The 13625-nt window shown below is 51.2% G+C and overlaps 1 protein-coding gene across 3 annotated transcripts in view; it reads left to right on the forward strand.

Annotated features, from left to right (window-relative positions):
* The first annotated feature begins 8397 nt into the window (after positions 1–8397).
* Positions 8398–13625, forward strand: part of Retn (retained) — a 114862-nt gene continuing 109634 nt past the window's right edge. The window contains exon 1 of one of the 3 annotated variants that reach the window (XM_076819318.1): positions 8398–9883. In XM_076819318.1, coding sequence (XP_076675433.1) covers positions 9779–9883 — 105 coding nt within the window. In that variant the 5' untranslated portion in view covers positions 8398–9778. The remainder of the gene's footprint in view (positions 9884–13625) is intronic. The other 2 variants (XM_076819317.1, XM_076819319.1) reach the window with 2 other exon arrangements.

Genomic DNA, 13625 nt, shown 5'->3' on the forward strand with positions numbered 1-13625 from the left:
CGGCGCTCGTTAATCTTCTTCCCCAATCCGTCACTCCAAGCGATTTATTTAAAGAACGAATGTGTGTAGGTATATATATACACACCGCACGTTAGTTGTCCTCTCCTTCCCTGCCTTCTTCCCCCCATCTTTATTGGGCTTCTTTTTCGCCTCGCGCAAAAGCGAACGCTCTCGACTAAACTTAATTAATGCGAGGAGTAGGTATTGGTGACGCTACGGGAGCGATGAAATATCGTCGCGCAGACGTGCCGTTGCGTATTAGGTACGTCGCTCTGACGGCTCTTTTCAATCTTACGAAACGCTCGAAGAAATTTCGAAGGAGTCCAAGCTCGCGAGGATTCGATACGGAAGCTCGGTAGGAAAAAGTCAGCGTGTAGTCAGTGGCGCACCCAGGGCCAAGGGGTTTTTGGCACCCTGCAAAGGAGAGAGGCTTTGTTAAAAGCAAAGAGACCAATTTTAATCTGCAAATAAATTTTTATAATCACCTAATGAATTTTATTGCATTTGCATTGAAGATATTTTTATTCCTTCAACTCAGCCGCCCCAAGAAGGGGCTTCGCAAAAAGAAAAGAAAGCTGGGTTTTATAATCACCTAATGAATTTTATTGCATTTACATTAAAAATATTTTTATCCGTTCAACTCGGCTTTCTTCAAGATTAAAGCGCGCCACTGGCGTTAGTAACCCGATAAACAGGGTGTTTTTGCAGGTTGGAAAAATATGCTACTTAGGATATTTGTAGAGGGTTTCAGAAGTTTTATTGGGTAGGAAGTGGTTAACGAACGCCTGGTGCATCTCGTATTTCCCGAAAGTTCGGATGGCAGGGTGGTATCGCTCCTATTACCGAAAGGTTAACTGCGCGAGGATTTTGGAGCACGGCTATAAATACCTGTAATAAAGCGCGCGATCATTAATCTTTGGACGGTAATTTCGGTTTGCAGTGGCGACATTCGTCGTCTCCTTCGCTCCGCATCCCTCTCTCCCTCGCCAGGCCGCGGCGTCCCTTTCGCCTCTGCCTCGCGCGGCGCACCGTTCCCGCCGTATCCTGGCTCGTTCTCTCGCACTTTCTAGGATAATTAATGATCCTAAAAGCGATCTACTCACGGTTGTCTCGTTTCGGGGCAATCTTTCCCCGTCTCGCTGGCCGCCGCCCCCGACCCTTTCCCCGAGCGCCGCGCGGTCTTCGTTACGCGGATTAAAATCCTCCGGCTTAATTGCTCGCCGTGAAATTCGATCCTCCCGGCCGACGGGAAGCCTGGCCGCGATAAGGAGCGCCTATTCAATCGCGGTTGCAAATGGCTGGCGTCGCAGCCAGCGGCGTTGAAGCCCAGCTACGATTGTTAGCCCCGTCCCAACGGCAAAGGATTACCCGAAGGAGCGTGCAAGAATTTGCATAGACGGTCCAGGTGCCGCGGCGTCTTCGGCCACCGTTCGCCAGCCGTCGATCTCTAATTACGTGGAAACAGGGAAGAGCCGCCTCACCCTTCTTTCCCCAATAGTAAACGAATATTTTCATGACAATCGAGCGAAAGAGTGGCGCGCCGGGGCATTATCTCACCTTGGCTAATTCCTTGGGCGCAACTTGTCCGCTCAGCATCCCGATCCATCGGCACCAGTCCTCTCATCTCTCTCTCTCTCTCCCTCCCTCGACCTGTCCCACTCCACGTGCTCGCTCTCTGTTCACGACCAGTGAATACGGAAGCGACGAAAGCTGGAATTTCCGGTTGATTCGGCACGCTAACGATGGGGTGGCAGGCGCGCCCCGTGGGGACCACGGAGACTTACGCGGCGATCCCCCCATTGTCAACCTTTTTCCCCGCAATCTGCTCGTCGATTTGCACAATAATGGACACGCACCGGCGAACAACAAATTAGCGGAGAGAGAGGAGCCGTTGAATCGGTCGCTCGTCGGGCCCCGCGTGCACAGAGCGCGCCCTCGTCCACGCACGCTTCGTCGCGGCTCCTTCGATCCCGATCCTCTCCGGCCGACAGTGCTGGAAACAGGGAGGAACCAGCGCGGTGGGAATTGATCGCGTTCCGAGAAGTCTCGGCTCGCCTAGAAACGGAATCGGCCGCTCCGGAGGCTATAATAAAGCCAGATCATTTGCATTATTCTAATGGCACGGCCGGGTTCGCGCGTTCCACGTACGGTTCCGCGACTTCCCCAGCGAAACGCTGCGATGGCGTGGGCTCCCCCGGCTAGCAGCATCCAATCGGCGCCCCTCGAACGCGGTGCAAAGCGAGCAATCCGCGGGACGCGATAGCCAGTCCCTCGGATCTCGCGATTCAGCGGCGGTGAAGAAAGAAAAAGAGCTGGCTAGCAAACGCCGCGAGTAATTGGACAATGGCGTCCTAGATTCCCGCGGACCGATTCCGCGAACGGAGAACCTTTCCATCCTGGATATCCGTTCTTGCATCAATATTTAATCGTCGCTAACAAGATGGCGGCGGTATGCGCGCCACCCAGGTGGGCTATAAAACCCCGTAATAGTTAACTCTGCGTTCCCTGTACATCCCTGCACGCCGCGTCTACGTAGCGGCGACAACGCGCGTCCGCGCCTCGTGGAGAGGAAGAGCGAGGCTCTAGAGAGCGCGGGAGAGGAGCGAGGAGGAGGGCGATGTCCAACGGTGGAACGGAGAAAGGAAGAGCAAATAGTTGGGCCTGAGAATTGTCAATCGAAGGTGCCAAGAAACCAGAGAATGTCCCGAGGCGCGGCTTCTCAAACATCCTTCCATTCCACGGGGCCGCGAATGTTCTCCAGCCTCGTGTAATTACGGTCGAGACTCTATTGCGCTCAGCTTACGAGTCAACCGAAGTATTTTGTGATTGGAACTTTAGGTCCAGGGTTCGACGGCTAGGTAATCTGATTCTGCTTCGAAATGGCGACCCTCTCTTCTGGCTTCTGTTACCGTCTTCCAGGGGTGGATTTCGAGATTCGGTGCGTTTAAGTACTTAGGTTACCTAACAAGTGTTTGTCGCGGTTTCTGCGAAATATCATCAAGTGTTTTAATTTAAAAGAATCCAGATTATTTCGAAATTAATTCGAAAGTGCAATACATATCTGAGTCCTTGCTGATTCGGTACATGAAAAGAAAAGGAATTGTTTTTAAAGTTGACTCAAGCTTTTGTGTTTAAATTTTTCCTAATTTATTTCGTTAAATATTTGTCGCGCCACGATTTTTTTCGCTCGAAATTTACTGCTCCCCAAAGTTTGCCGCCCTCCAATTTCTTTCGTTCAAAGTTTGCTGCTCCATAATTTCTTTCGCTGAAAATTTGTCGCTTCCCAATTTTATTTCGCTCAAAATTTACCGCTTCCCAAATTTTTTCGCTTATAATTTGATGTCTCCCAATTTCTTTCGCTCACAATTTGCCGCTCCCCGATTTCTCTCGCTCAGAATTTGCTGTTCCCCAATTTCTTTCGCTGAAAACTTGTCGCTCCCCAATTTCTTTCGCTCACAATTTGACGCTCCTCGATTTCTTTCGCTCAAAAAGTGATTTACTGCTCCTCAAAATTTGCCGCCCTCCAATTTCTTTCGTTCAAAGTTTGCTGCTCCCCAATTTCTTTCGCTGATAATTTGTCGCTCCCCAATTTCTTTCGCTCAAAACTTGCCGCTCCCCAATTTCTTTTGCTCAAAATTTGCCGCTCCTTGATTTCTTTCGCTCAGAATTTACCGCTCCACAATTACTTTTGCTGAAAATTTGCGGTTCCCCAATCTCTTTCGCTCAGAAATTGCCGCTCCTCCATTTCATTCGCTCAGAATTTACCGCTCCACAATTACTTTTGCTCAAAATTTGCCGCCCCAAAATTTAACGCTCCCCTAAATTTGCCGCTCCGCAAAATTTGTCGATCCCCAAAATTTTCCGCCCCACGCTGCTTCTCCGTTTCACCGTTACAATCCTGGCGAAACCGGGGCGAACGGATAACCCATCTTGAAACTGTACCTATAAGATTGATCCGCTTTCAACCCTGGTTCCAATCGCTACTCGAAATTGAACGTTCAAAGAGACGTTGACTGGATAGATGTTGGGAGCCTGATAGGTGTCGCGCAGAAATTTACTGGGTATTTAATTTTTAGAGGATTTGGAGATGGAGATAAGGGAAAATCGCCGGTAATGGCGCGTATTTACGGGCGCATCGCAGGACAAGCAAAGGCCCCTGGTCAGGCTTTAATTCCGGAAACCCGGGTTAATCCCTGGGCCCCTCGGCTAATGTACTTGGGGATTCCGTAATACGACCAGAGTCGCTGCCCTCACGACTGCCTCGGCTTTCCTGCCACAATTTCTCGATTACGCGGCGAGCATACGGGCGGACGCGCAGGGAACACGTGCGCGCGTTTACGTGCTTTCACGTGTTGCCAGTTAGCGGCATAGATAATTTATGCGAGCGCTGTGCGAAATTGATAAGAACGTGAGCCTGCTACGAATATCCAGCGAGCAGTAACGTAAGTACCGCAGTATCGTCATAATCACCCGTAGGGGAACGCGGCTAGAAGTGTTTGAGAACTCTCACAGGCTTTGCTTCGCGTCTAACAGCTGTCCTATAAAATTTGGGAAATCGTAACGGTTTAAATTGAACCGAGAGAGGTCAATTGGGGACCACGGAGGGCCGTCGGCAGGTCCGGTGGCCTTCCGAGAAACACCATAACGGACAATGGCTACCCATCGACTGGGGAATTCATTGCCCGATCGGTTTTCACTTGCGCCGACGAACCGCCGACCCAACAGTCCAATGCTTTCGTCCACGTCTCGGCGTTAGGGTCCCCTGAAGCGCGCGTCTTGGGATAAAATTGAAGTTCAACGAATTACGTTCGACTTGAACCACACCGCGTTCCATATAAGAGCGTACCAACGCCCCTACCGATTTGCGACCGATCTGCGCAGGTCCCACGGATCTGACGCACGCGATTGGTCGCAGCACTTTCGCGATTGGTCGCAGCACTATCGCGATTGGTCGCAGCCCTTTCCCTGCCGGTTTACTACCAATCGACAATGCATCCCTGCGCGAAACGAGTATGCTCTAACGTGGAACGCGGTGCACCGTGCCTGCGAAGTTCTACGAAATCGAAGCGTCCGGTCGAAGCAGTCGGTGCGACGGGGTTCCCTCGGCCCGCTCGATATTCCCCCGGCTCGTCCAACCGAGCGGAATCGTAAATCGCAGGAGTAAATCGTGCATCGTCCGTGGCGTGCAATTATCTCGCGGTTGGTCCGCGAGGTCACAGGGGCGGGCCCTTAACTGCGGCTCGGCTCGTTTCTCCCGCAGATCCATATACCCTTATAAAGGATCACGTTTGTAAATCATAAAATTCGCAGTTTCACACGGTCCCGGGTTCGCCCGGCCGTTCTCCCTCCCCCGCCAGCTCCGGCCGTCCTCGGGCGGAGGAGGAGAGCCCTCTCCGCGGCCTGCAATTACCTGCAATTTGTACTACGAGCACCGTATACGCCATCTTGGCTGTGTATGTGACGTGGAGCGCATGCAGATGCGCGGCAGAGCGAGGCGAAACTGGAGGAAGAGGAGAGAAGCTGAGGGAGCGCGGCTCGGCCAGAGGAGGAGTGCGCAGGACGGGGGCAGATCGGAAGGGAAGGACGCAGGGCGAACGCGCGGGAGTCGAAGGGGGTGGATGTCGGCCGCGGACGTCTTCGGGTGCCACTCCCGCCACGATTCTGCATAATTCCAGTTCTGGAATTCCAGCGCCGTTCAACGAGGAGGCCAGAAGTCCCCGTGAATGGACGCTCGGACTCTGGCGTGAAATCGGTGTCAGAGAAGCGAATCCAGGCTGGACAGAGGAGGAGGAGGCGAAGGAGAGAGGAACAGTGCGAGGTGGCAAGGATGTATCTAGCGAAACGAGCGGAGATGAGTCTTATTACTCACGGGATTAAACAGCCGTTGGAGTGTTAACTGCCTGTGTTAACAGCTTAGCAACGGAAATGAACGTGAAACGAAACCTCGAGTTTAATACCATTTGCTGGCCGTAGGTAGTCGGGCTCGTATTCTTCGCTCTTCCCTCCGCTCCCCTCTTCTACCCCCTTCGAGCTTCTTCCACGACACCGTGTAATGGAGGTAGACACTTATAGCCATGATCTATCGGTGGAATTAATCAGGGAAGTAGCTTTCAGCGCGGGGAATCGAACACGTCTGCGCTCCTCTGTCTCTATTTGTAATCGGGCAATTTTCACGGGGTTCGCCGTTCGTGAGCGCGCGTTAAATGGGCGCGCGGGCAAGAGCAAACAGAGGAGAGATTGTTCGCGAGCGAACAGCCCAGATATGTACACACGTTACACCGCACAGAATGCGCAGGTTCACGGACCAACGCGCGCGTTCTCTAGATTCCTCGTGGAGTACAATAATGGCGGGCCGTGTCTCTTTCTCCCGCAGAGCGCGCACCCTCTTATCGCGAGGAGCGATCCCGAGCTTTATAAAGGGGGGTGGATGTCGTGAGGATCTCGAAAGGCGATCTCTCGCCGCGCGGTATCGCGCAGGGGGATCGTTGCAATCATAGTCAATTACCGACAACCTCGCACATCCCCCTGATGGAACACGCCAATGAAAACGCGAGGATAATCGCGACGTCCTCGTGTTGCCATCGAATCCCCGCAAGAGTTAATAACCGTGCAGAGAAACGGTGGCCCGCGGATCCTCGACAAGGACTGCTGCGCTAGCAAGCTTTCTGACAAAGACCCGCATTGGCCTTCCCTTCTTCTCCTGGCGGAGGTCCACCTTCGAGTAACAGATACGACGGAACCACCTTCTTTCACGAAGAATTTAGTTTAAGCGCTCATTCTGGTAATCGCGCCGCAAAATTCGGCAACGTTCAGGTGCTTTTTTCTCAGTGAATACAATGTATAATTATGTCAAAGTTTTTTCTTTCATTTATTAAGCTACTTGTAATGTATACGGAAGAATTTTTTAAATCTAGAGACGAGGTAGCGTCTCGACGCCAAGTACAGGAAAGAAAGTACAGGAAAGACACCCTGTATCGCCGGGCTATTCCAACCTAACCTGAAACTTATTTCATTAATATCTCATCACGCCTGCAATATTTCCTAAATTTAATGGTATTTTTCACGTGTAAAGCACATATAAGCTTTCGAATAAGACCAAATTCAATCAAATCGGTCCACGCATGACAGAGATATCGTAATATCGTGTCATGGATCTGTCAGAAATTAGATTTTTCTTCTGATTTTTTTTCTGATTCTTCTTCTCCAGTCAAAGTTTTCGTCGACATACTACGTACACGCGTTACACGCACACCTTCAGCCAGAACGGAACTAACACACGTTTCGTTCGTCAATCGCTATCTTCGCAATCTAGTCCAAATTTTGACAGCTTACCGTCCAGTTATAACTAAGTTATAAACGTGTTTTTACAAATATATATATTACAATTTAAACCAATTCCACCAATCCAATTGTCTTGAAGCTTTGCAGGCGTGCGTAGTTTGGATGACAATACAATATATTTAAAAAAAAATCCGAGGAGATGAAAAAATTATCCAATCATCAATTAATAATATAATAATAATTTATAATATTGAAAATTATCCGAAGTCATTCTCTATGCAAATTATCTTTGTAAAAATAAGTGAGATCCCTATAAAAAACTTCAGAAAAGTAAAAAAATTACGCCAAGTACATGAAACCAATTAAATCACAAAAAATAGAAGATAATAATAATTATAAAATACAAAAAGATGTGAAATCAAAACGAGCTGCACGTACATAAAGGTAACGATAAATACAACTAAATATTTCAATACGAATAAACATTTTATTCAAAATTATTCGTTATTCGTTAAATAAACATGTATAATCGCTAAACGAATTTCCTTGAATTTGCATTAAACATATTTGTATCCCTTCAACTGGGTCTCGCCAAGATTAAATCCTGAGTGGGCCACTGGAAGGATTCATTAGTACACGCGTCGTGTCCGCCGCCCTATCGTCGCAATTGCGCCATTCAATAATTGAATCCCCGGCAAGAGGAATCGACAGTGGGTAATCATTTATTAACGAGGAGCGGTCTGTTTGTCCAGGTAGCCTTCGCCATACCACGATCGGATTCCAGGATAAAATGGAAGCAGGGACCCTGCTCGCCAAGGGAAATCCCGCGCGCAGCCGAAAATCTCCGCGACAGCGGCCAGGGTTCGCGCAGCGCAGGGGTCGTTATCCGATAGGGTGCGCGAGAGAGAGACAGAGCTCCCGCGATAGAAAAGAGCGCGCTGTAGATGGCAGAAGATGAAGAGAGAGAGAGAGAGAGAGCCAGGTCGCGGAGAGGCAGAGAGGGAGGTGTGGATACCGGGCGTAACCATCGGCCGCACGCCTACCACGGCCCGATACGCGGTGGCAACCGACGACGACGGCGTCGGCGTCGCAGGCCTCCGCCCACAGGATGCTATTCTGCCTGGCTGGGCGTCCTGTCCGCCAGCGAACGCTTCAAGCCTCCGTGGAGCCGAGCGAGAGTAGAGGGGATCGAAAGCGCGAGCGCGAGCGAGTCGCCGAGCCTCAGATCGCAAGGGAACGCGAGTGTGCGCGCGTGTCAGTTCCGTCTTCGTCTAAGTTCCACCGTTCCTCGCATGGCAGCGATCGGTCCGTTCTCGTACCGTTCCGCTCGATCTGTTTCCGGCACGGGACATCTCCGTTCCGCAGTTCCGCGCGTCGCAGAGCTGACGTCCACCGCGATGTCGAGGGAAGCCGAAGACGGCGAAACGTCGCGCGCGTAAAATCGGTACCTACGAGCTCGGGTATTCTCGTGGCACGGGATCGAGCCCGCTTGCTGGTCGCGTCGTGTTCCGTCGCCGTTCCTTCATCCCTTCCTCGAGTAGTTCCTCGAGACGTCTCTTATCCCCTCTCCCCACTCCCGCCCGAACGTTTCTTCCTTCCTTCCGTTCCGGTGTGTCAGTCCCTCTCGGTTTCGCGGTGTGCACGCATTACCTCCGCGTCGCACGCAACTCGGGTCGCGTCATACAACGTACCGTTCGCGTTGCTACCGTGCCGCTCGCGAGTCAGTCTCTTCCGCGCCTCGGCTTGTGTGTCCTCGTTGTGCAGTCGCCGCGATATCGACGGCCACCCGAACGCTCACGGACAGAAAGTTCGCAAAGTTCGCACGCATGTCAGCCAGCAGCGTGCCGCGTGTGCCTGTTTCACGTCGGTGACAACCACGAGAACATTGACCAGGAGGATCGCGACTGGCCGAAGCTCGCCGATAATTGACAGGGGACACTGCGGCCGGGACGACAGGCTGCTGCTGGAAAGGCCACTGCTCCCTTCGATGGCCAGTGAATTCCCCATAGACATGGACACGTAACCAGCAAAACGGCAGTGCTCGCAGTGGTGCCAATGATACGCGCTCCGATCGCCCATCTTTTTCACCGGTAACGCGACCACTTACCGACCGAGGCCACGCATCAATTACCTCGCCCCGCGACACGTGCGATTATCGGCCGGTGCGTCGCCAATAGTCGTAAAGGTCGCGTGCCCGCGGGATCCCGTCCGGCCGCACGGCGTCACTCCGGGCATCTTCCTCCTCGGGCCTCGTGACGTGCTTCTCTGGCGAAAACACGCGGGGCAGAGGTTCGGTGGTGGGAACGTTTGAACGACGAACGCGGTGGTCGAACGTCGGGATCGGGCCGTACGTTCCGCTCTCCATCCCGATCGCGATTAGTACGCGCCTTGGCAGCGTGTCCGGTTGCGGGGGTGTCTCTCGTGTCGTGGCGACCGCGTTCGCGGTAAAGCAGCCAAAATTCGGGTGAAGAACAGGGAACCGTTGCCATCCTACGCGATGGAAATGAGCGACGAGTACCAGGACATGGGGAACCCCGGGGGAGGAGTGGCGATGGCCAACAAACCCATGGCACATCATCGACACACGCCCGACAGCCCGTTGGTAAGTGATTTTTCCACACTTTTACCGTTTACCGCCTGTCGCGGCGAGAGCCGTTGCTTCGATTCTCTCTCATACTAAGTAGACGCACAGCGGTGCGCGAGTCTCGGCCGATCTGTCGCTACAAACGTCATACGCGTCGCAACGGCCGGCCACCTTTTCTGTCATGACAATTTAGGTAGTAGTTGAACGTCCTCGTAATCTCGCGGAAGACATATTGTTTTAATCGCCGCGCATGCGCAAGAATTGCGCGGGTCGTAACTTGCTCTCGTAGAGACCTCAACGAAACGAAAACCGTGCATTGTAATTGAAAAGTTTCTGTAGCTAATTCCTTTACAAGGCGATTTGCTCTGATAATATTAAATTCCACAGTCCAAATAATTCGACAATTGAGCCACGCTTCCGAGCGATCGCGTAGACGTTTAGAATATTATCCGAGGAAGCATCCTCGTTTCTTTTCGAACACGGTCCGTCTATAACGATCGCTGTGCTTGATCGATCGAGTCACGCGTTGATACCTGTCCGCATAAACACGCGTTGCCCGGTGTGTTTCTTTCTCGATTCCAAGAAATACGAAGGACTCCGGCTGACAATCCACCTGAAAATAATCACGCTAGCGTTATTCCGTAGCCCGGTGAAATTGCGTCGCATCGTTTTGGTACTGTTATCGAGCGGTCGTTGGTAGATCGATAAAATTGGTCGTCAATAGGGAACAGTGGGTTTACATATTCCGGTTAACGCGTCGCTAGAAATAAAGCGGAACGCTGTAGAGTTTACAAACAACGGCTGGCCGTGTTTTTATTGTGTCGCGAGCCGGAGTTTTATGCATGTGACCAACATCGCTTGATATAAAAGTCACATTCGCTTTGTTTATTCTCGGGATCGCGACCGAGAAGCTTGGAATGGGTTTAATGACCCCCCGCTCCCCCTCCCAGTGATCGTCACCCGAAAAAATTCAAACGCTTCCGAAGGAATCTCTTTAGAGACGAAACGTGCACGTAGATGGCGGGTCGATAAGTTCGCCCGAGCGTATTATTTTCGGGGATCTAGATGACGGCGATTTTGCAACTGCGAATTGAACTGCGGTCTAAGAATAACGAGCACATCCTTGGTAGAGGGTATCGCGATATAAAGTTACATCGAATAAAAAGACAACGGGTCCGTTCTCCCGGTGGTAGGTATTAGCGCTGTTGTTGTTGGCACGTTTGTCCACGGTTGATTTAATCTCTAAAGACACCCTTCGACGACAGCTTTGGCAGCGCCGCTTCGCTTTCTCGCTGTCGTTCTTCTTCCAGCAGGTTCGATGGTTAATTATTGGCACCAGTACCCGCGGTCGATTAGCCCGATAATGCAGGCCCGATTATGCATGTGGAATGGTAAATATTGTCCATTAAGATAAGTACCCGATATTGTCCTTTAGCAGAAATTGCGCAGGGTAGATATCGAAGACCGATGGCTGTACAATTAATATTAATCGGTGACTCATTAATATTCGTAAGTCATCGTGACGTCACGCTGCTATTAGCAGCAGACAAAGCGCCCATATTATTATCGCTTGCGTGCCCTTATTCTCCGTTCGGGTCGCTGACGTCAGCCGTGGGATATGAAAAATAGCGGTTGTTTGCCGAGCAATTTCAGCGGAGTAACGCGCTGTGGCGATCGTCGAGTCGTTTTTAATGAAAATCGTCGATGGCGGACGAGATAAGCAGAGATACTGCCGCGCTCGATCCGGCGACGAACGAAATAAGCGACCGGTGAATTACGAGGCAATGCTTGACCCCGTGGAAACGTTCCGTCGATCGCGATTTACACCGATGGGAAGTGTGTTCGGTTAACGCCCGTTTCTCCGGGCACCGATCTTAATAGTCGCCGTCGATTTCTGTCCCTCGGTTACTCCCTATAATAAAACACCACCGCGCTGCTTACTGAAGTTTTCATCGCCGTACGTTCCGCGCTTTTTCACTTCTCTCCTCGTATCACGCGCCAGTGATCCAATCAGAAGCCTTTCGAATAATAATGACCCGTAGCGAGGGTTCCCGACGTTTATTCTCCTCCGATACATCATTCCCGGCGCGGAAAACTTTCGATTATGGATTATGTTTCTACGATAAATAATATGTTTAACAAACCTTGCGTAATGTCGCTCGATGGCTGTGGCGCGGTCCTCGCTAGGGGAAAGTGGTTGGGATGAACGATAGTGGCTGTGTCAACAGTGGCGATAAGAGCGGGTTAACGTGGGTTCCCTGCGGAATGGTCCTTGGCGGTGAACGGCCGTGCAGGGATGCGACGAGTCGCGTTGTCGTTGCGCCAGGAGAGAGGTGTAAACACGATTCCGAGCTTTGTCTATTCCCTCTGTCGGGGTTCGCGGAGTCTGATCCCACTGGCACTCCGTGGGTCGAGTGCGATTTGCACCTTTGGACGCGCCGAGGGTGCAGCTTTGTAGGAAACAACGGTTAGAGGCGGGTGCAGAGGGGTGGTGTATCTGGGAAATTATTTTCCGAACGGTTCCTTGGTGTTCGCACTTCTCGGAGTAACGCAGATGTTTCGCGTGGATAGTGTTCTTGATCCACTCTGTACGCTCGAGCATTTTGGGCAAATTCGAGCATTTTGGGGTTCAAGTACAGTTGGAATCGGCGATTGTTCGGTAGAAGTGGTACCGTGGACGAAGGGTGAGGAATAGAGGAGGGGTTGGATTCAGAGCATGTGTGCCCTGCGAGGGGCTAGAAAGGGGAGTGCGAGGGAAAGGAGAGCGAGGAGATCGAGCGTGCGCGAGAGAGAGTGACGGAGAGAGGCGGAGAGGGTTGAGACGCCAGGCAAACGATGTGCAGAGCGAGGCGCAAGGGCGGGGATTCCTCTTTCGGCCAATCGGATCGGCTAGCGAGTGCGCTCACTTACGCTGCCGGCCTCGCTGTTTCACCTGCAGACGCCATGTCGTGACGTCATGCCTTGTTACGGCGGGACCAGGGAAAACGTGCGCGGTACCATCGCCGTGGCAGTGCCGCGGGCACCACCCTGCAACGAGGAGGGCACCGTGCCAAACTTCGCCAACTTTTCTCCAGAATTTTCATTCAACTTCAATCTCCCACTGGTTTCCACAAGGGCAGGTTGGCCGAAGATACGCGGCACAATCAGAAACGACCAATTTACCAGTCGGAAATAGGAATCTTATGGGGACCTACTGTTCGGACTTGATTGTTTTCCAAGATTTTCGAACAAATGCCTCATTCAGAGTGTCTTCGTAGATACACCTGCTCCTGGCTCGTTCACTCCACTCCTCCACGCTCTGGTTCAAATTCCCTCGCACAAATCTCTCGATCATTTAAAACACATCTTTGACGACACTTCTGAATCCTGGCCGATGTTGCCTACTTAGCTGTTCGGCACAGTTCTCCGATCACCGTTCCCCGGGTGAATTGTCTAATTAGGGGAGACCGGGGCTAATCGATACGTTATTCAGGTTTCAATTCTTTTTTCCATTTTTGTTTGAATTAATTGCTTAATAACAAATATGCTAAAATATACTTTGGTTATTCCTCTTTAAGGTGTAGTAAATGAAAAGTTGAGAAAATATATACAAAATGAATGAAAAAATGGTATTTTGGCGAAGGCAAAATGTATCAATTTACCCCACTGCGGGGCGAGTTGATGCTGCTCTGGGGAATGTTGATACAGCTGTAAAATATCCGTTTAATGAATAACTAATAAATTTGGAAAATATAATTTTAATTTAGATGTCTTTCCAAGA

This window comes from Andrena cerasifolii, chromosome 9 (assembly GCF_050908995.1).
Source record: "Andrena cerasifolii isolate SP2316 chromosome 9, iyAndCera1_principal, whole genome shotgun sequence".
NCBI lineage: Eukaryota > Metazoa > Arthropoda > Insecta > Hymenoptera > Andrenidae > Andrena > Andrena cerasifolii.